The sequence below is a fragment of the Mastacembelus armatus genome, chromosome 8, assembly GCF_900324485.2.
Source record: "Mastacembelus armatus chromosome 8, fMasArm1.2, whole genome shotgun sequence".
In the NCBI taxonomy this organism is placed as follows: Eukaryota; Metazoa; Chordata; class Actinopteri; order Synbranchiformes; family Mastacembelidae; genus Mastacembelus; species Mastacembelus armatus.
Window position 1 is genome coordinate 3919443 of NC_046640.1, and position 23309 is coordinate 3942751.

At 41.5% G+C, this 23309-nt stretch overlaps 2 protein-coding genes across 4 annotated transcripts in view; one reads left to right on the plus strand and one right to left on the minus strand.

Moving 5' to 3' along the window:
- Window positions 1–10431, plus strand: part of LOC113140880 (protein TANC2-like) — a 46596-nt gene extending 36165 nt beyond the window's left edge. For all 3 annotated transcript variants that reach the window (XM_026324966.1, XM_026324965.1, XM_026324967.1), the window contains 10 exons: window positions 2482–2673; window positions 2765–2858; window positions 4240–4373; window positions 4476–4599; window positions 5158–5333; window positions 5496–5628; window positions 6142–6233; window positions 6337–6471; window positions 6580–6680; window positions 7777–10431. In XM_026324966.1, the coding sequence (XP_026180751.1) occupies window positions 2482–2673; window positions 2765–2858; window positions 4240–4373; window positions 4476–4599; window positions 5158–5333; window positions 5496–5628; window positions 6142–6233; window positions 6337–6471; window positions 6580–6680; window positions 7777–9652 (3057 nt within the window). In that variant the 3' untranslated portion in view covers window positions 9653–10431. The remainder of the gene's footprint in view (window positions 1–2481; window positions 2674–2764; window positions 2859–4239; window positions 4374–4475; window positions 4600–5157; window positions 5334–5495; window positions 5629–6141; window positions 6234–6336; window positions 6472–6579; window positions 6681–7776) is intronic.
- A 2626-nt stretch (window positions 10432–13057) lies between these two features.
- On the minus strand, window positions 13058–21124 carry cyb561 (cytochrome b561). The gene is made up of 6 exons (XM_026325009.1): window positions 21004–21124; window positions 19179–19388; window positions 16135–16233; window positions 15889–15992; window positions 15533–15690; window positions 13058–14747 (listed from the first exon to the last, which is right to left on the minus strand). The coding sequence occupies exons 2-6, from the start codon at window positions 19381–19383 to the stop codon at window positions 14555–14557; spliced, it is 759 nt and encodes a 252-aa protein (XP_026180794.1). The 5' UTR covers window positions 19384–19388; window positions 21004–21124; the 3' UTR covers window positions 13058–14554.
- Window positions 21125–23309: the final 2185 nt, after the last annotated feature.

Genomic DNA, 23309 nt, shown 5'->3' on the forward strand with positions numbered 1-23309 from the left:
AAAGTGGATGAGTTGGGATCTTCTAATTCCTGTGGAGAGACATATGGATATTATGGAAACTGCATCAGAAAATATAAGTTTCTGTGGCAACGGCATCTATACAAGGGAACAACTGTTAGCTCTCAAGGGAACAAGTCTGCTTCTTGGTATAAAACCTGAAATCGTCGCATCGAGAAAAACGTAGGAGATTTAAACCATTTCTCCCAAAAATTATTATGGGAAATGTGAGATCACTCTGCAACAAAGTGGATGAACTTACAGCTTTAGCTAGCAGCCAGAGAGAGTACAGAGAGTGTAGCTTGCTTTGCTTCACTGAGACCTGACTGCATGAAAATATACCGGACAGTTCGCTTGAACTGCCTGGGTTCTCACTAGTGCGAGTGGACAGAGGGAAACAGAGCGGCAAGAAAAGAGGAGGTGGTCTCTCTGTTTTTGTTAGCTCCAAATGGTGCTACCCTGGACATGGAACAGTGAAGGACTGCATCTGCACTCAGACATTGAGCTGTTCACAGATTACATCCGCTTCTGTGAGGACAATGTTGTTCCATCCAAAAAAGCGGATTCCCCAATAATAAGCCATGGATAAATAAGGACATTAAAGGCCTCTTCAACAAGAAGAAGAGGGCGTTCATGGCAAAGGAGGAACTCTGAGCTGTGCAGAAGGAACTCAAGAGGAAGCTGAGGGAGGCAAAGCAGCTCTATAGAGACAGAGTAGAGCACAAGTTGAGACAGAATAATATCAAAGAGGTGTGGAATGGGATGAAAATAATGACTGGCTATAAGAAGTCACACACTGCTGTGGAAGGAGACTCAAAGTTTGCTAATGAACTTAACCTGTTCTTTAATAGATTTGACACCACCTCTGCTTTTTACTCTGACCCAGTGTCCTCACACACCATCCCTCCTCCCTCCAATACCTTAGCTGATGCCTTGGGGTCTCTTCACATCCCTCCACCCAACATCTCTGCCAATGCTGCCTCCCCATTGCCCACTGATGCCATCTCCTCTATCAGCAGCCATAAAACATTGAAATATACCTCACCTCCAATATCTCCTCCCCTGCCCTCATCATCTGACTCCTCATCAACACAATACACAGGCCCAGCCTTTGCCGCAGAACAGGTGAGGAAGGAACTAGCTAAACTAAAGACCAACAAAGCAAAAGGACCAGATGAGATCAGTCCCAGAGTACTTAAGGTGTGTGCTGGACAGCTTGTAGAGGTTTTTCAGAAACTCTTCAACCTCTCTCTGAGGCTCAAAAAGGTGAGTTATGAAAAACTTCCTGTATTGTCCCATTACCAAAAAGAGGCCATCCCAGTACCCTTTGTGACTTCAGACCATAGCATACTCCCATCTGGAGAGGCAGGGCAACACCGTGACAGTCATGTTCTTTGACTTTTCAAGTGCTTTCAACACTATTCAGTCCCACCTGCTCAGTGCAAAGATGCAGGATATGGAAGTTCCTGCAGACATGGTGGAGTGGATCACAGACTACCTCACTGGGCGGCCACAGTTTTTTCGCTTAGATGGCTGCATATCTGATGTGGTGATGAGCAGTGCCAGTGCAGTTCCTTGGGGTGTACCGGTACCATTCCTGTTTACACTCTACACCTCAGACTTCCGCTACAACTCAGGAACCTGTCACCTCCAAAAGTTCTCTGATGACTCTTCAATCATTGGATGCATCAATAATGATAACAATGAGGAATACAGACACTTGATAAAAAGCTTTGTTGATTGGTGTAACAACAACTGTCTAAAGCCCAATATCAAGAAAACCAGAGAACTGGTGGTGGACTTTAGGAGGAGTCAGGAAGACCCCAGACTCTGTCTCCATCCTCGGAGAGGAAGTAGAGATTGTGGACTCCTACAAATGTCTTGGAGTCCACATTAACAACAAACTGGACTGGTCAAACAATACAGATGCACTCTTCAAGAAAGGACAGAGCAGACTGTTCTTCCTCAGGAGACTCTGTTCTTTGCAGTTGTGTGCTGGGGAGGTGGCATCAAGGCTGGTGAGGCCAACAGACTAAATAAGTTGGTCAGGAAGGCAAAATCTGATCGTTGGACTGGAACTGGACAGTCTGGAGGCTGTGGCAGAGAGGAGGATGGTGGACAAAATCAACTCCATACTGGATAATCCTGCCCACGCACTCCATGAGGAACTGTGGCGAATGGGAAGTTCATTCAGCCACAGACTAATTCCTCCTAAAGCCAAGAGAGAGTCAGGAAGTCTTTTGTGTCCACGGCCATGAGACTATAATTCCACAACATAAACAATAATCCGCCAACCCCCCCTCCCCCATAAAAAAAAAAAAAAGAATAACTGCTGTAACAATTCAATTGCCCCTTGGGGGCAATAAAGTACTCTTCTTCTTAAGTACTGTGTATTGCAATCATATTGATGCTGTACTGTTTTCCACTGCTTGTGTGCTTTGCAGTGTGCACAGCTTCTAAGTTTCTGTCTACCTGTGTATTCAGGTGGGCCACATGGACAGCTCAGGTCAGTGTGTGTTGGTGCATGCAGCTCAGCAGGGCCACCTTGATGTGCTGCACTTCCTGTTAAAACATGCAGACTGGAGCTGCACCTGCTGCTGTGGTCGGAGGGGGGAGAGCAGGAGTCAGGCAGTACAGCAGGCTCTGATTGCAGCAGCCAGCATGGGTCACTCAGAGGTCAACTGAACACACACACACAACTTTATAATACTGTGTGTTAATGAATCATGTAAATATATTTACAACATGTGAATGTCTGTGTGTGTAGATAGTGTCATACCTGCTGGATCTTCCAGAAGAGGATGAAGAAGAGGAGGAGAGACCTGCGGTCAACACATGTGACAGTCTATGGGGAGAAACAGGTACTGCAAAAACTGTCTGCAGCTACACAGCTCATACAACAAGACTTACTGCACTTTACCACTGTAGATACTTTATATCTCATATGACCAATTTTGATCCCACTGACTTTAGAGTAGTTTTACCAACTTAAATAATTTCTGTGTATATATTCTGTGTATATAGATAAATGGATTTCTGATTGGCTGAACACACCTGATCCAGGTAATCAGCAGTGGGTAGGCCAGGGCTAGTTGGAAAACAAGCAGGACAGTGGTCCTTGACGAACATGCCCATCCCTGTAATACACCATGACTACTAGTGATTTACTTGTCAAATGACATTATGTTTTCTTACAAGCTGCATTTCACACAATATTTCACATTTTTCCATAAGTTATATGGCATCATCCTGGTTTGTTGTCATCTGGGCAGTGTTTAGAGTACTGCGGAATAGTGAATTGGTTATTGACTGTAGTAAGTCAATTGTGCTATGCTAAATATTGCTGACCTCTAGTGGAGGAAACTGTGCACTACAACAACCCCAGTTTACCAGGAGCAGATTAATCTAAAAGGATTTAATCAATATGTGCCAAAAGTCTGCCTGACCTATTGGTTTACTGCAAAAACCTTCCCACAGGATCCTGATAACATCAGCACGACCTTTACAATAAAGTGATAAATAATGAGGAGCAATAGCTATTTTTGTGTTCCAGACTTTCCATATGACCATTCTAGTTTCCAAAATGATTTTCCGAAAAAAAGAGGTACATAATGTACATAATGATGGTTCAGTTTTTTTCATTCCTGACAGAAAGTTCAGTTTTGATGCTTTTACTACTTTTTATTATGTTACTGTGGCTCAGGATAGCATAAGAAGACTTTGTAATGAAAGTAACTAATAATGATTGGAAATAAAAGCTAAACTTCCAACTGCCCTCATACTGTTAATGAACTCTCGCAACAACATTTATTTCCACTTAGGACCCTTTGTTTGTGCATCACGTAATTTCATCATCGTACAAAACAAACAAAAATACTCATACTGAAGACATACAGTACATAATAATTCCTCGACATAAAATTTGAAAATTACTTATAGTATTGCTTTATCTTCTTATTCTATTGTAGTTATTGTTAGTTTCTATATTATAATTTGATGCTGTTATTAATTCTTCCCACAGGTATGACCAATTTATCTTCTTTACTCCTTTTTATGTCCTTGCATTCAATATTTTTATAAAATATAGAAATTATATACACAGATTTATTTGTATTTATATTTATATGTATTTGCTATTAAACTGTCAAATAAGAAAACAGTGATACTGAGCTTGCTGAGTGAAGATGCTGAGGTTTTCATTGGAGATTTAAGCTGATACTTCCATCTGCCTCCCCCTGTTAGCTCTAACAGCAGCAGCAGGGAGTGGCAGGCTGTCTGTCTGCAGGCTGCTGTTAGACCAGGGGGCTGCTGTTGAGCAAAGCAATAGGTGCTGTGTGACTCCACTCTTCAGTGCTGTGAGACGGGGCCACTGGCAGGTAGAGTAAAACACACAGACGCAGTAAACGCATTTTGCTTTGATTCCTGTGCAGAAACTTTACATTTCTGTTTTCCTGTGCTGTTTCTGCTTCAATTTTGAGGTCGTGGAGCTGTTGCTGAATCATGGGGCGGAGGCTAACATGGTCGACCAGCAGGGTAGAACAGCTCTGATGACAGCAGCCTCAGAGGGACATATAAGCACTGCCCAGCTGCTTCTGGATCATGGTAACCACCCACCTTAACATACAGAAACAAACGTTTCCACTGCTACAGTGGAATGAAAGAATCGCTCTTTCAGCCAAGAAATGGAGTGGCATTTGTTTCTAATTTCTCTTGTTTTGCAAGTATATTTCATGATCTTTTTAACAAAAACCTTTGCCTTCTACTTTGCCACTTATTTTGTCATTGTTAAGTTACCGTCAATGAAGCACTTGCACATTATTTCATATTTAAATCCTTTCAAATGACATAACACCACAACAACACAACACAACGTTTTTAATGCACATTTTATGGAAACTCATCATCCACTCATTTCCCTTAAATATATACATCTAGACAATTTATATTATCCAAAGACACGGGGTGATACGGAGACTTGGATTAAGAGAGAGGCATTTTGGATCTAAATTTGGCAGTTTAAGTGTATGAAGGTAAAATCAGGAGCTAGACTTGATGCCATATCCTGTAAGGTCTACACATATGCAGACCTCTGCCCCTAACATTAACTTTGACCCTGATCTACACTCAGAACAATCTTCTGGTTTCTCTCTGTGTTTCCAGGAGCCACTCTTGACCAGATTGACAGGGAGGGTTTAACAGCACTGAGCTGGGCATGTCTAAAAGGCCAGGTCCCACTGGTAAAAGAGCTGGTGGAAAAAGGTGCAGCCACAACTCATGCTGACCGCAGTGGACGGACACCTCTGGATTTAGCTGCCTTCTGCGGTGACCCAGAAGTGGTGTGTAAAATAGATCCAGTTGTCATTGTGTTTGTCATATTTAGTAGTAGTATATTTATAGTTTGTTTTTTTTTTTGTACCTGCAGCATTTGTGGAGGGCTACATAACATGCTCATGTCAATATTCTGATCTGAGCTGACCCTGTTTGTCCACCTATGTTAGGTGCAATACCTGGTGGATCATGGTGCGCTGGTGGAGCATGTGGATTGCAGCGGGATGCGTCCTCTGGATCGAGCAGTTGGCTGCAGAAACACTTCAGCAGTCATCGCTTTGCTCGAAAAGGGAGCCAAGATAGGTAGAAACATGAGCCAGGAATACTATTCTAATATAATATAAAGTGTTTTATATTATTTGGTTTGAATGAAAATAAGAAAGTGCATAAGTATATTTTAGTTCCTTCAAAACTTGATAACATTGGAGAAATGATGAAAAACAGTTTTAAAGAAAAGGCCAAGATCTTAGAAAATATTTGTAGAAAATAACCACACACTGATCTACTCCTCCTTTCCATAAAACATAACATATGAAAACATCCATCCATCCATCCATCCATTATCTATACCTGCTTATTCCTATTTAGGCTCACAGAGATCTGCTGGAGCCTATCCCAGCTCTCCTTGGGTGAAAGGCAGGGGTCCACCCTGAGAAAAGGATGGATGGGTGTTTCCAATTCAGGATTTTTGAAAAATACTGCTAGCAAATAGACACAAACAGACAAATAGGTGTACACATACAATAATATAATAAAAAAATAAATAAATCAGCAAGATACTTTTTGGTATCACAGAAAGTGTGTTTATGTGTGTAGGACCAGCAACCTGGGCCATGGCAACATCTAAACCAGATATCCTAATGGTTCTGCTCAGTAAGCTGATCCAAGAGGGAGACAAACTATACAAGGTAACACAGAGAAGTACATGCACTTTTAATCTCACAGCAGACACACAGACATGTTGGATATTGTAATGTGTGTGTGTGTGTGTGTGTGTGTGTGTGTGTGTAGCAAGGTAAAGTGAGGGAAGCTGCTCACTCCTATCAGTCAGCACTCCAGAAGTTTCCAGGAGATGAACTGAAGACATTCAGACAGCTGCGAGTGTGTTTGTTGCTCAACCTGTCACGCTGCCGCCGCAAGATGAACGTGAGTCTCATCCCCACTTTCTCTCTCTCTACCTATCTCCCTCTCTCTTTCTCCGAGACACACACACCATCTTCTGTTCTCAAACTTGAACTCTCTCTTTCCTTGAAGGATTTTAGCCTTGCTGAGGAGTTTGCTACCAAGGCACTAGAACTGAAAGCCAAATCCTATGAAGCCTTTTATGCCAGAGCCCGTGCCAAACGCAGCCGCAGGTGAGTAAAGTGACATAAGGAAAAGTGGCTGAATTGAATAAACTCATGAACTGTACATATAGCATGGTGTGTTCATGTTTTTTTTACTCCTTTTTTTAAGTTAAATAGCCAAATAATCATATAAAGAGCCAGTAATTACTAGCTGCCATACAAGCATTCATTATAAGTGAATGAGGTGAAGGTTTTGAGGAGGCACCCTTAAGATCTCCATGCAGCCCAAACACATGATCACAAGAAATTAAGTTGTGCCTATGAACACATGAAGGTAAATCATTTCTTCTTGCCATGTGTTGGCAAAATGTGTTTTTATAACCAACTCGTAGCTGAGATACTGACACTTTCATGCTCAAAAATGAAAATCCATTCAGATAAAATCAAAATAAAAAGGCCAGCAATGCTCCAAGTTCCATCTATGTTTTTGGTAAGGTCTAGGAGATCGAATTATATTTAATAACCAATTAAGTAAGACCTAAACATTAATGTACCAGCATACACTAATGTCTATGAATGCCAGTGAAAAAGAAAAGGATGCAATTCTTACCTGAAACCCCCGGAAATTCGACTACCATCCCACTACCAGTCTGCTCCAGTCCTTCCCACATCTCATTAATCCCAGACTAAGCTCAGCACTGGTTTCAGTTGATTTAGGACCAAAAAAGAGAAATTAATCTTAAATATGTAAGGGATGTTTTTAATTATGGTCTCTACCTCAACTCTTCTCCCAGACTTTGCCCTCTGTTAGGTAATATTGGACTGTGGTCACTGTGAGCACTGTATTACACAATGTAAACTCGTCACAGGAAGTAGGATTTTAGTTATTTGTTTGAGTCAACATCTGTGAACAAGACAAATTCATTTTTAGGAGCACTTGGGGACTGGAGGCTGAGTTGGGAACCACTGACACATTGAGACAGTCAATCAGAAATTAAATTTCAATGAATTGAATTTCTTTGTCACTTTTTATTAACAACAGACTGTGCACACTAGTGTGGGCTCCCAGACCAGACCTCTCTGATCATTGATCATTGCAGCGTTCTTGATGTCACACTCTGAAATCTTCTTTCTGTCTCTGCTTTTGCTTTCTGTCACCATACAGACAGTTCAGTGCAGCCCTGGAGGACCTGATTGAGGCCAGCCGCCTGTGCCCGTCCAACCGTGAGATCCAGCGCTTGCTGTCCCGGGTCAAGGAAGAGTGTTGGCAGGTTGCAAAACAACATGATTCTCCCCCTCCTTCACGCCATGTTTATCAACAGAATGGGTCCATCATTGAGGACAGGTGCAGAGATTCAGGTTGTCTGCCAGTGCAGGACAGGGAGAGACTTACTGAGGAGAATGAAGCAAAGGAAGAGGATGGGTTTCATAGAGAAGAAGATGCTACTCCTGACTCATCTTCCTTCCACCCCCCACCTGTGGTTCAAAGTCTTGAAACCCACTGCCACCCAAAGGTGCCCTCACCCTCCTCCCTCTCCCCCACTCACCTGTATCATAACATTTCCAGTCCCATCCACTCCCCCTCCTCGTCTTCACCCTCTCACTCTGCACCTCCACCTTCTTCCTCCTCCTATCACCATTTCAGCCCCCCTCACTCCCCAGTGCAGCATCAGCAGCAAGCCAGCCCTGTTTCGGAAGGTATATCGGCAGTGTCAGGAACTGCAGCTCTGCACCACTATCCACAGTCCATCTCAGGCCTCCACCATTCAGACCAGAAATATCTGTCCAGTCAGAGATCCTTCCAGCAGCAGAACCCTGTCCAAGGACAGTGGCTCCAACCTGCTAAAGTCCAGGTTGTCAGACCAAGTCAGACTAGTTTCTCATCCCATTCCAATGTGGTTTTCGGAGGCTCCTCTTATTCCCAGTTTGCCCATCTGCCCCAAGAACTGGCCGAGTTGGGCGAAGGAATTTCTTCCAGTCTCCTAGATGGTAGGCCTAGCCTGCAGCTTCAGACTGGTATGAATTCTGGATCTTCATATCTAGTAGATAATGTAGATGTTGACCCAGTTTGCCAGCCGAGAACTGCATCTGCCTTTGGGCAAGGAGCAGCAGGGGATAGGGCAGGAATAAATCGATTTGCCCAGACTCGTCAGTTCAGCCGCAACCAATCCAAAGCGGCTTACTACCCCATGGAAGTTACAGAGGCTACTATGGGATCTGCTGATAAGTTTCCCTCTTCGCACGATTATCAATACCACCACCAGGGTGGGCTACGACGTCCAGTCAGTGTTCACCCAACCTCTTCCTCTATCCCTCCCTCGCGGTCTCTTATCCAGAATGTCAGTGTCCGTTTCTCCACAAGCAGTGGCAGCCTCACTGGTGGGAAGCCAGCTAATGATGGCTCTGGGTTCAGAACCTCTGCCTCTGCCCAGCATATGGATTTAGCTTCAGATGAGGCCTCTGTGGGAGGGGTTACTGGTTACCATGATGACCTTTTTCTGATCTCCTCTCCTCAGCCAGAAATATGCATGGTAGGAGGGGGGACTTATCCTGGAGAGGTGGGCCGGTCAGCTAGGGGCACTCCTTTTATGGGTGTTATTGATAAGACAGCAAGGGTACACCAGCAGTATCAGCAACAGGCTCCTCCTAGTTCCTCATCCTGTCTTAGCCCCTCTCGCTCCTGGGCTGTGTCTTCAGTGGACACAGTTGTTACCTCGCCTAGCAAACCACCCACCAACCAAGGAGGCTTCAGTCAACCACACCCCTCCTCCATTGCCTACCACAACCGCAGCAACAACAACGCCCACATTTCTCACCTCCTCCATGACAACCAGCCTGACTACTATGAGGCGCTACCAAGCAATGCTCCTCAGGGTGAAGGCTTAGTGGATGCCATCAGTCAGAATCCCTCCTACCTGGACATGAAGCTGACCCAAACACTGCCAGTGACACATAGCTGCTCAGACAGATGGACTGAGAGACAGACAGGACCTACCTCTCCTGTTAAACCAAAAAGACCCTTTGTCGAGTCCAATGTATAGAGAGAAGCTTAAATGCCAAGGGCAATGAAAAAATTAAAAAGTCTGTGTACTCAGAAAGTGCATTCCAAGTTTCTCTGACTCTGTGGATTTCTTAAGGTAGGGCTGTTTTAAGGGTAGCTTGTATGATTTTCAGAGAGGATGCAGTGAATAGTTGCTGGTTGTATGTAGTTGGTACATATAAGCAGTGACTGAAGTGGTTGTTTGAAAAACAGAGCCTAAGAAAAATGTTAAAATCCTGCCTATATTTCCCACATTTGGCTAATCACTGTGTGAAGGGAGCATGCTTGTCAGTATTCAGTTTGAAGCATATTGACTCCTTTACTGTGCCTGTCAGTTAACCAGCCAGAGACAAAATGGTAAGGAAACATGGACGCTCAAAAGAACTGTTTTTTGTGACAATTCCTGGCAGCGTGGTGGCAACAAGAAGCTTAGGACAAATCAGAAGTAAATACCAAACAAAAGGTTGAGTGTCACTGAAAAATCCATTCATCCATTGCTGGTCATCTCATGCTCACAGCATATTTTAATAGGGATGTTTCTGGACACCTATAACACACTGTTCTAGGGTTTTTCTGCGAAGTTCACGTGCGCTATTCTAGACATTGACATCCATCTATTTAAAGCTTGAAGTTCAGTCAGATGCTGGTCAGTGACCCAGTCCAAAGCCATAGTATGATAACGTGGGTTGATGCTGTCATTGAATGAGCACTGACTTGCTGTATATAAAACAAGACTAAGTGATATTTATCTTTTTTAAGTTATATCTGATACTGTTTTTTTTTTTTAAGTTGTGTATTCGTATTGAATTAGTCTTTTTATCTTTTTGAGGGTTTATCATTTGGAACATAGATATGGAAAACTTCTTTTTAAGGAGACAAAAAAGAAGAGCAACATTGAAGTTCAGCTTTACTCAGCTCTGGGTTAATATGTATTCCTGCTCATGTACGATTGCATCGCTCTACAACGAAAAATTTCTTTTAATATGTTTGAATTTGTTTTTTTTTTTTGGTTTTGGTTTTGTTTTTTGCATCAGGTAGATTATGTTTTTATCTTTTGTATCAAGGACATTTGTATTCTGTAATCCTGTGGGTCCTAATTTCTGCAAACCACAAGGTTTGATAGACAAAACTGATACACCAATTCAGATTGGCTCAGTAATTCAGTAAAATAGCCAACTGACCTTTCAGTAAAACCCTTCTCTGGGCCAGTCACAGCTTAGCAACTGTAACAACGCATGATATGGCTTGTGAACATCTGTATTTCTCTATCATGTTGAAATACTTCACATTTAAAGACTTTTGAACCGTTTTGGTTTTAAACTTTTCAAACTCAAAAGCTGGTCCTGGCTGATATCACAGTTAAGGCTGGACCTTAAATGTTTTGAAGTGCTTAAGGTGATTTGAAAATACAGACAAATATAAGGTGTTTCTTTGTTTAAGAGCGTCATCAACTGGTGGGATGCTAAATGTTTGCCTTTTTGTAGCACAGTATTTGTAGCCAACATGTGCATATTTAAACTCCATTATACAATATTCTCCTTTTTTGCTGATTTTGCTGGTAACATTAAAAAGTTAACCACAGGTGGTTGTTTTCAACCAACTCATGGAATTAATGTTAGCATGATAAGCTACAGCTGACAACAAAGGTTGACATAGGTCGACCCTGAAGGCAACAATAACAGTCCATGGATAAGAATAAGGCATCTCTGTCAAGTACCCATTGTTTCAGAAATGATCAGAAATTTCTCATTGACTGCTCGTTGTGAGGAATCATCTTGACATGCAAAGCGATGCTAACAGTCAATCCCGGGGCTAGTTTTCCAGAAGGTATGACAAACATGGCACTTGGAAAGTGGACGTAAATGTTGATTTTAAAAAAAAATATATGCCCGTGAATGCCTGTTTTCTTCTATATTTTTCTTTGCCTTTTCTACCAGCAGCTTGGTTTCAGAGTTGCTGGTGCTTATGGAACTTTTGAACTCTGACCTCTTTCACAAGCCAGTGTTTCTTACAACTGCCCTTATTTCCTGCTGCTCATGAGTCTCCATCTTTGAGGTGTTTTGGTACATAATCACTCTGGTTCACAAGCTGCCCTCAGTCTAACTGCTGGAAATGTTTATTTGTAATTCTGTCCGGTTAGAACCATGAAGTGCATCATTAGCAGGTTGATTGGCTGTCAAGACTGGGTTAAAATGACCAAGCAGACTTATCAATTAATGAGTCACATGAAAGATGTGAAGTCTTAATAATAGTGCTGTACATGTAGGGTTCAATCTAAACTTAAGGGTCTCGTTTCCAACACCATATTTTAGGAGCAGTGTGGTCCCTGTAGCGGGGTAGCCTTTTCACCGTATGTAAGATAAGTTCATATTTAAAACCCAGTCCAGTTACATCAATAAGAAGAACATCAATACTAAACATTTAAAACATGTTTTAATCATCTCATGTGAAATTATTGACTGTTGAGTTAACATTAGAAAGAGAAATAAAGCCTTACGAAAGACAGATCTTTGTTTTTCTTGGTGTGTTTCTACTTCATCATCAATTGGTTTAGGGTTTCCCCTGACATCCTGTATTTTGCTCAGGCACTATTCCAATAAGCCAGACCTTCATCTCATCCACAAATTGTATGATTGAGACTGACATGGCACTGCGTACAGTGGTCTCAGCTCATGTAATGTAATGACTGGTAACTTACAACTATCAAAAGCAGATGTAAGTTTATGACATTAACAATTACAACTTTCCATATTTTGTCACAGATCAGATAAAAAAATAAACTTGTTACTATGGGGTTAATTTTCTCCATTATTCAAAATGCAGTATGAAAAACTGCAACCCAGTCCCATTACTGTTTTGAAAAATATGATATGACTTTAAAAAGCAAGTGTGAAAAGCAAAGAAATGTGATCTTCATCTACAGTAAAATTACTGCTCGTGTTGTCCATCTTCTGGATTGCTGTTCTTATTTTTGCTAAGTCACCATTTTTTTCATTTTTCCAAATTTCCTTTGTGTTTGTCAGATTGTATGTTTTTCAGTTTTTGTAAGTACAAGGCTTGAGTCGTGTTCTAGCATCTAATTTTCTTTTGCTCCTAGATGTAGCAACACAGCAACTGCACATCTGTAGGCAAATGTTCAAATAGAATTTACTACATTATAATTGCTTTGAATCTCTATGTGGCCCTGTGATGGACTGGTGACCTGTCCAGGGTGGACCCCTGCCTTTCACCCAGAGAGAGCTGGGATAGGCTCCAGCAGATCCCTGTGACCCTGGTTAGGAATAAGTGGGTATAGATGATGGATGGATGGATAATTGCTTTGAAGTAACCTAATACCTCCATATGCAACATTTACAGTGTGTCAGTGGTTTAAGTCGGGTAAAGAACACAGCTGGACCAAAAGTTCTGCTTTTTCACACACATTGTTTTGTTTATTTAAGGTCTTCCCAATTAAATGTGGACTTCCTGTTGAAAAATGTCAATGTCCACAAGTACATAAAGACGAACAGAATCTACAAATGCAAATTTGGGTAATTTAGTAATTTTCTGTGAAAGCTTTGTGTTAGGCACTAAGGAAGCAGATACCTGAAGCAATAACAACAACAAAAAAAAAATCACTAGTTACATTTTAATAATTTGGGTTAAAAGATTCAAATATACTGTAGAAATTTAACATCTTTAGGTAACAAGTAAACAAACTAATAACATGCATCTGAATACACAGATATTTCCATGACATTCTATTTAAACACATACAGGTTACTACTAGACACATGGAGTACACAAAGATTAAGGATATGGTCAGATGTGAACACAAGCCACATCCATGTCTTTTAACACTGAGATACTAAGTCTGCTGTCCAGCACACACTGAAGCCATCACCTAATTTAACTGAAAGATGTTAAATATGCATAAGAATAATTAGAGGCAAAGCTGATTTAAGAAGTACTGTAATTGGTGTAGACTGCTAAATTTGGCACATCTTACACTTATAAGTGTAATAAAAAAATAACATTTCTTGGCATCAGAACATTGTGAATCCCTGTATTTTCACATGTGAGAGTGACTCCTACTGACACACACTGCAAGGTGAACAAAACACAGTAGACTTCAGTAAAGAAAGGATCTGAATTTGATGGGTTTTAGTCTGTGGATGTAAAGCCATTAAAAAATGTGCGGCTCAGTCCTGATAACAAGCGTCAACAGCGTCAGGTCAAAAAAAAAAAAAAAAAGTTAGTAGTTAGGAGATAGATTTCTAGTAACCTGACATTAAACCTCCAGACAGAAGTGTCAGTGGTTTTGCTTGTATTTGAACTTTTTCTATTGTTAATTTGTTGGTCTGCAAATAGGAGTTTGATTGTTTTCAAATGTAGTTTATTAAGAAATGTCTCTTATTCTCTCCCAGTGCCAAGTAGGACGAGAGACAGACTGTAGCCAATAGTTGCATTAGCCTGGCAAATGGGTAATAACGAGTAAAGAAAATAAAGCTTATGGTCAGGATGGCATTGTTCAGGATACAGGGTTTGGGTCTCTGTTTTAGGGCTGTCCAGAACTGTATTAGAAGGCCATAGGTACCGCAGGAATCAATTTGCAAAAATAGATATTCTTGGACAACAAGTTCCTGAGCTGCATTCTATGAATAAGGTTTAGTGTGAAACTATTTTTCTTTTAGTGCAAATGGACATTAACATTTAGAGATGGATCAGGTTAGTAAGATAATAGGACATGATTTTTATTCACTTCACTGAACCAAACCTAAACATTCGGAAACTCCATCTTTTTCCAACTGATGACTGTATCTTGGTATTAACAGAGACTAGTAGTACAGCTAGTCTGTTGGCATGACACTGTTTGTATCCAGAGGAAGAGGAGGTGTCAGATGTTAGACTAGAGGTAAACATATCAGGGCGTGTTGGGTGATCCCCCCTCAGTCAGGGTCTTGAAATGAACAGACAGAGCTTCTTCCTCTGGGTTGGGAGGGCGTCTGTACTCTTCCCTGGTGACCAAGTAGCCCAGCAGTACCCCAAAACACACCAGCAGGATCCCCAAAACGTTGGCCAGCACCCCCTCTGGGGCAAGCATCGAATAGGTAGGCCTGAGCCCATAAAGACATGGAGACATTCAGGAGACAGAGATAGAAGGGAGACAAAAAGGTAAAAGGGATGAGTATTGAGATGCAAGGTAGGGTTGTGCAGTAAAAGACATAAATGAGATGATTCAGAATGAGCTGGATAATGGATCTAAGAAGTAGTTTTCAAACAAAATTTGAAAATTGAATGGATTAGAGCAACAATTTTCTTCAGGTTTTAACGTGTAGTTAGGTAAGTTCTAGTACTTCTTGTGCTTCAGTTATTAGTTTCTGTAGTTTTCTCCTATTCCCCAAATAAAGGATCAGTTTTTCTTAAGACCTGAAGATACTTAGAAGATACACCTCAACTCCATTTAAAGGTTACACTTAAAGCGATGGCTCAAACTCTTTCACTGCTCCAGCTTCAACTGACACTTCAGCTGTTTTACAAGCCTCAGCCTAAACCATGGTCACCATCTAACATCACACATTCAAAAAATTAGCATTTTCAGAGATTTGAACTGGTTTACAGGTTTGCTCTTGCGATTTCTGGCACAAATAAGAATACTTTCATTTCCTTCAAAAAATATGTCTTTGCTAGATTCAATAAATAGATAAATAAAGAGAAAATTCCATTTTATTGGCATTTTGGTAGAAATGTCCAGAATAGATGTCTAATAACCAAATAAAGCTAAACAACCTGCATAGGTGGTTGTCACTTGGGATAGCTAACGAATGCTGTATTTTTCTAATGGTGTGTAAGCAGGTGAGTGGAGACAGGCAGATACAGACATTCAGAGTGGTAGACGTACATGATGCTGAACAGGAGTTTTTCCGTGATGCCGAGCAGACTGTTCCCTATTGCCAAAATCAGCAGAACCAGACCCGAGAATACATGGATGGGAAGGTATGACGCTCGTAACCATGACGATGCAACAGGAAACAGGAAGAAGAGCAAGCCAATCACCCACTAGGAGAAATGTACAGTACAGTAGCCCAGAAATGGGTGTGTGGGTGGGTGGGTGTGTGTGTGGTGTGTGTGTGTGTGTGTGTGTGTGAAGGGGTGAAGAGGTGAGGACGGGGGGAAGGGGGGGGCGAAAGGTTAGTTGTGCTGTTAAATCCACATTACATTTACAGTACTGTATATAAAGGGCATTTTATTGTGTACCTGTAAGCAGTACAATACCAATGTAGCCATGCCACACCAGCTATGTAGAGAGTACATGTCTGGGATCTTTGCTGCTCTGTGGAAGTCAAACACAGCTACAAATCCTACACACACACACACACACACACCGTGAGTTACACACAGGCATAGGAAAATAGATGTCAGATATAGACTAATAATTCAGGGGTGTCCCTAGAGTACTAGTAGGTACACACAAACACACATGTCTCTCTCTCTCTTTCTCACCTATAATGCTGATGATGAGGGCAAGCAGGTGGATGACTCCGTGAAGCAACTTCACGTTCCTTTTGGGCTCATTCTGAAATACTCTGTAGACCAGGATTGCTTTGGGGGAGTATACATAATTCCACTTCAGGCATAGGAGTTCAGGCATAAAATTCACATGTGAAACAATTCATCATCATGCCACAAACTGTAGAATACAAGTAACAAAAACCACTACAATAAAACAAATATACAATACATATATATACATATATATATTACACAAAATATGAAAAATTCAGCTAATCTGAATCTAAGTAATAATAATACAGTTTTTCACAACATTGTGTATATGAGCACATACGTTAAAGGTAAAATGTGTAGTATTTAGAGTGAAAATAGAATTCATAAATATGTAGTCATTAGTGTGTAATTAAAATGCAAAATACCAACCATTGCATTTTCCTAATCTTAGAATGAGCATTTTAAATCTACACAGGGAGCAGGTCTCAGAGGCTGCCATGTTGCACTGCCACATACAGTAGCCCAGAAGACAGGGAATTGGGTTTTGTTTTAAGGGTGACCATCCCCTCCTTCCCAAATGGAAATGGTGGGGTGGGGTGTGATGGGTGTTCAGAAGGCTGCATTCTGCAATCTCACCATTAGATGTTGCTAAATCTTTTCACATCCTTTACATATTTCACCTTTAAGTGATGATCAGAGCATGTGTTGTAATAGTGTCAACATAGTGAATGAACTTTTAGATTTAGCAGGATTACTATTGCAACAACACATCATCAGTAGGGTAAAACTAACCTGTCTCACGACGGTCTTCCCAAAAACTGATCATGTGACAATCATATCTGAGCCTCTGTAAAGGGCTCAGATTAACTGTGGATGTCCAACATATAAAAAAGATCAATGTATCTACAGCATTGTGGATGTCCCCTGAGGTAGATATCACAGTGGATCAGTAGTGAGTGTGAGTTCACACAGACACACACAGAAACACACCCAGGGTGTTTCCTTTGCTTATTAGCCACCTTCTCAGTCCCCAGCTAATGTCCAGCTGACCTTTGCTTTTATTACTCTAATGTAATCTAGCTCTGTAACAGACAGCTGTGATTCTCATTAGCAAAAGACAGGAGCTGCAGGCGCAAACGCAAAGTGGAAGAAAAACACTGTTATTACTTCAGTAGTGTGAATACCTTATGCACAAATTAGACAGCAGAAATTTAGAAAGCAGACTGTCTCAAAAGCACGCCTTCTTTCACAGTGGATACCTTATCAAGATGCTGTACTTTTTCTTCAGGTAAGTGACATTTTTAGCAGATGTGAGGACAGGATCAGGTGGCATATACATGACTACAGAAAAAGGACATTGCTGAAGCAACATGCTGGAAATGAATGCCTTAAACCAGCTGCCTTGGATGTGTTCCCTAAATATTTCTGTCCTATTCTTTTAAAAATAAAGAGTGTACCTCTTCCACTTTGGATTTCAAAAAAGCTGCTGCTAAGTTGGCTGACTGCTGTATTCTTTAAATCCCTGATGCACTGGGATGTGTGACAACACAAACAGAAACCGTGAATAAAAAATCAACATGATTCTCTCTCTATCTCTCTCCGTATGAATCAGACTGGATGGGTGGGGCATTGAGGGCTGTCTGGGTAATGTTAGCTTAATGCAACAGGTCAGCAAAACAGTGCCTGAGGGTAGGACACACAAGTGCACACACTTACATCGTCTGGCTGACTGAAATACAGCAGTCACATTTTGCTGACCTGCTTCTTGTTTCAGTCAATTTATAGAATATTATCTGAAAATGAGCCGTGAAGACACCAGCCATGCGGTAGGTAAATGGTAGAGCTTATTTCCTGCGAGGACTCCAGTATAAGGGCTTCAGCTCAGTATATCTGCTAAATACTGGGATGTTAGCTCACTGTAAGCCAAAAACCTGCACCTCCAGCCTTACAGAGCTGCTAGAGTGGTTGTAGTACTGTTTCTCTGTAAATGTCTATTTGTATGTGTGTTTGCAGTGAATCTCATGGTATAAACAGTGACCAGTCAAGTTGACATGGTTCTTAACCAGATTTCCTATAGTTCAGCCTGGTTCTACAGCGGTCCCCATTTTGGTTCCAGATGATCCAATTGTGGATAGTCTGGCTGCTGGTTGTTCCACATATTGGTGATACTGTGAAACAGTGAAATATATGAGACTGCAACTTATCGTTGTTTCAGAAAGAGGGGTGTCAAACTGACAGGCAGCATCATACACAACAAGGACATACAAACTGTACAAACTTGTAAATCCCTGGGTTCAGTATCTGACTCTCAACTTAGATTCGAGGAGAACACGAAGAAAGATCATCAGTGAATTAATTTACTTAGGAAGTTGAATTCTTTTAGAGTCTGTAAGGAAGTTTTATGTAATATTTATGAAAGATTTATTGTCTTTCAACCTTTTAATTTGTGTGTTGGTAAAATGGGCTTTCTGTGAAAATCAAATACTGCTTATGTAACATCGTCAGGATCTGCTCCCAGATTAGTAGAATCCAACAAAAAGACCTGTGTTCACTCTGGAGGAACAGCCAAAAAAGCAGACAGAATATTAAATCAACTTGACCACATTTTATTCTGGGAATTTGCTCTCAGGTCTGTGCTATTATGCACCAGCTAAGAAAACACTAGGAAAACACATTGTACCAGTGTACCAGTTAGCTAAGCTTCTCTACAGTAACACAGGAATTGTCTTGTTAAGAGCCACTAACCTGTTGTCACTGGCTTTGTGCCCTTTGTAGTTACCTTATTAATTATTACTTAATTTAATGGGTGGTTGATATAAATTCATTTCCCTTTTTTGGATTTAATAAAGTATTCTGAATCTTGAATCTAACAGCATTTTATATAAAGTTGATAGTACTAAAATGATCAGTCTTAACTGATTATTTCCTGACTTTTCTTGTAGCATCAACAGCATCTCAACACTTCTGCTTGTCCAGCACAGTGCTGATGTAGACCCACTGGAAGCTAACAGTTTCATCAGTGTGGATGTTTGTGGGCTCACCATCGCCATGCAGGAAGATCAGCCCAAGCACCATGCACAGAGGGTGCAGGTTGAACTCCAGCCCTGAGCCGTCCCAAGCGAAGCCCCCACGATAGTGACCCATCCACACACCGGTGATAATAACTGCCGCCAAACCCAGCACCTGCGATGCTCCCACCAGCCACAAAAACGTGGCTCGAACACGCCGTGGAGCAGACTCATCCATGATCTCTGAAGGAGGAGGAGCAAAGTCAGTGAGTACAACTGATGCCTTGGGCTGTTCCATTTGTTGAACCAAATTAAAATAAATTCAGTTAGAAAGCAGCAGTAGAAAAAGGCAAACGAGATCATGTGGAAATGTAATCAGGTGTCTTTAGCAGAAGTCTACGCGTAATGTAGAGAATTTGTAGCCTTAGTGTGCAAATACAGACATCAAACTCATCCATCCATCCATCCATCCATCCATCCATCCATCCATCCATCCATCAAGGCATCTGCTTCCACTTATCCAGGGCTGGGTCGTGGGGGCAGTGGCCTAAGCAGGGATGCCCAGACTTCCTATATCGACCGCATTGCTGTGGCCGATGCACAGATCGGTCTGTCAATCTCACGTTCCGTCCTTCCCTGACCCCCTGAATAAGATCCCAAGATACTTAAACTATCTAGGTACGCCAAACCCGTTTTAAAAAACAGAGAGTTTCTAACTGGCTCAAAGTGACATGTATTATTCCATGGTAAATGCATTCATTTGTTGTTCCACCCTGCATTACTGATTCATCTTTAGTGCCTCTCCTGTACAGAGGCCCTGTGTCAAAGTCATGGTCAGTGGGAGCCCATGAGCAAACTCCTACCCCGAGTAGGTTAATCCAGCCTTGCTGAAGAGGATTCAAAGCACGAAGGCTCATGAATATCTAAAGACTGAACTGTCCTTATTACCACAACAAAGCCAAGAAAGGCCATTAGCTTCTAGTGAAATATAGTCTGTGGAAAATCTTCTTTTGAAGGTTTTACGCACACCAAGCAACATTAACATTACTGAGATCCAGAGACAACTGCAGCTAGATTACTGCCCAAAAACCAACAGGATGAGCAGGGTGGCTGGCTTCGTTCCTCCAGCGTAACTAAACTAATGAGCATCATGGATAATCCTTTCTTACACCATCACAGCAGTAGACATGTTAACATGATTTTAATTCCTCTTCCTACTGGTGGCCTGTTTGCAGTGGGATGCACTTCCTTAGTTATATCTTTAATTTTAGTTCCTGTGCCAAGCATCTTGGGAAAGATATTCCTTATAAATAATCTTCTATTAGCCTGTCTCTCTCCACTAATCTGTATGTGAGGTGTAAATAAATCACAACTGACTGGAAGACTGTTAAATAATGAATGTGAAGTTTACTCATTTAGCAGGATTGTTCCCCCAAGTTATGACATTGAACAATCAAGGCTATTGCATGATGTCTATCAGCATGACATGTAATCTGAAAACACGGTAAGAATACAACAGGAAGTGTCGCGCCTCGGTGACTGGACGTTAAGTGGAAACGAATGAAAGTCAAATGGCAGTGCAGCTCCGAGTCGTTATTCTGACACCTCAGACAGACACAGTGCTGCGGCTACAGGGGCGTGTTGGAGGAAGATGATGGGTTATTGAACCGCTTTGGCTCGACGGCCAGCGCGTCACCTGTTACCCGTCACAGCGCGCTGGGGTTCAGCAGGACTCTACAGTAGGTTTTACTCTGCAGGACGATCATTTAGGCCACCCTGGGCTCGGACTGTGTCCTCTCAGCCTCAGTCTGGACAAACGAACAGCAATAATAACAAGCGGATGGTTAAAAGTACTTACTGCGCGGTAGACTCTGCTCTGCTCAGGAAGTCCTGAAGTCTGGACTTACAGATCCGCCTTCCTCCTCCCTCTGACCGTGTGCTCGTGTGTGTGTGTGTGTGTGTGTGTGTGTTTTGGATCCCAACCCACGTGACAACAGGAGGTTTATACGTTTATACGTGCGTGTGTTTGTATGAATGTATGTACTGTTAGCTATATACAAGTAGGCTTAATATAAAAACTTTATTTTCACGGTAGCCTGCCACAGTGAAGCGATAGTATAAGGCAAAAACCACAGATAACCAAATAATATCGGCTTAATGAAGAAGAGGAACCACTGAATCTGAGTGGTAATGCCATTTGTTTGTAAATGTTGTTTATGTTGTTCAATATTTTGTTGAATAAAAAGAATCTGAATCGTGATGAAACGTAAAAAGAACGGGATGTTGGGGGCTGCGTATGAATGATGACTAACAGCGCCAGTGCAAAGGTTTGTTGCCTTGGCAACGTGGACGAGGGAGGGGAGTGGATGTGGAGAACAGCAAGAGGAGGTGAAGGAGAAGGATGGGAGTGTCTGTCAGTGACTCATAGCTGCTCATTAGAGGAGAACTCAACAACTGAAGCAATGCACCCATAACACTGCTATACAGCACCTCACACCTTTATAGGTAGCCTACCATTAGATACTGCCGCACTCCTCTAACAACCACTGGTACTGCTATTACCACTAGCACTACTGCCATACTTCTGCTACTGTTACTACTTGTACCTGCACTATATAAAATCTAATTGATTTCAGTTGACCTGAGAGGTATAATGGAGTGTAGTTTAAAAATGAAAATGCATAGATGCAGTTTCAATTATTTTCTGAAATAGGTTTGTGCCCATCATCTACATACTGACATCTATTTTTTCTTTCAAGTTCGAGACTATTCTTACTGAAACGTATACTATTATTTATGAGGGTTATTATTTCGAGTGGCGTTGGCTGCTGGATGATTATGGCCTCTAAGAGAAAAGCAGTTTCTCCAGAAACCCAGATTTGATTGTTTGTACCCACCATGCATCAGATTTCATTTGCATGCTCTATCACACTCTGTCATATCCACATGCAAATCTGATAATGCACAATACAAGTACTAAAAGTACTAAAGTACAGGCAAAGGCATAAGGTATAAGTGGTGAATGTAAGAGTACCTTAGTAGTACGCATAAATACAGTAAGTAATCTAGTTAGATAGCTGGGAAATACAAGAGTAACTGTCACTGAATGAACATCAATGCACCCTCGCTTCCTCTCCTCTTGAGGGCACTGCAGTCTTGGACAGTTCTGTATTTGCAGTCAGGCTGAAATGTAGCATGTATCAGCAGTGTTCAAGGGACATACAGGGGGACTTGAGTGTTTCAGAGGGTGACACAGGAACATCCTGAATTATAGAGGAGCTTCCTGCTTCAATCAAGTGTCCATCTAAATTCTTTCAAAGGTAAAATTGCTGTTTCAGCTTCATTACATTTCTGAAACCCTGAAAGCACTGTGATCTGTGTCAAGCCTTCTACTCTTACAGAAGGTGGAAGGTGAAGAGTTATGAGAGTTACTGTTATCTTCATTAATGTCAGAAACTGATGGTTGCAGCTGTGTGTGTGTGTGTGCATGTGTGTGTGTGCGTGTGTGCGTGTGTGCCTGCTAGTGCTCACACTGTGGGGTCCAACACCTGTTTACACATTGACATTGTGGGGACTCGCCTCCACTATGTTAGGTGTTAAGGTGTTATGTTAAATTAACAAATTTCCATAGTGGTTAATGAAAGGTTAGGGTTAGGTTAAGTGGTTAGGGTATGCATTATGCCTGTGAGTGTCCTCAAAAAGATAGCCATGTGCATTTGTTCTTTTTTTCTGTTTGACATTTCTGATTTCTCCTGTGACTCACTCCAGGCTGACTCACCACTGCTCTTTTTGCTGTGTGTGTGTCTGTGTGTGAGCGTTACATATTGACATATTATTTATTCATCTTGATCTTTTATTGTCTCATAAGTTTTAATGAGACTAGTGGACCCATTTCTCCCAGATTGAACCTGCAGCTCTTCTATTAGTTTGAGATTTCCACCCACTGGTGCAGCTAAGGCATTTGCCTTTGCTAAGGGATGGATCACAAATGGGGAAATATGTGTGGTTTTTTTTTTGATTTCTTTACTTTCAGCAATATTTTATAATAAAAGAAAAATGGGTAATATAGTTTGCTTGTTTTTAAGAGTTAGATGAGAAGTTTGAATATTCTCTTAAATGTTTTTATTGGGGGTGCTGTAGTTGCTGGAATATTTCTTGGTCCTA

Coding starts and splice junctions, on each gene's coding strand:
- cyb561 (XM_026325009.1), bottom strand. CDS start 19,383: ATGGATGAGTCTGCTCCACGGCGTGTTCGAGCCACGTTTTTGTGGCTG. Junction 16,234..19,178: donor GATCTTCCTGCATGGCGATG/GTGAGCCCACAA, acceptor ACTCCCCCAAAG/CAATCCTGGTCTACAGAGTA. Junction 15,691..15,888: donor TGGTATTGTACTGCTTACAG/GTACACAATAAA, acceptor CATTTCTCCTAG/TGGGTGATTGGCTTGCTCTT.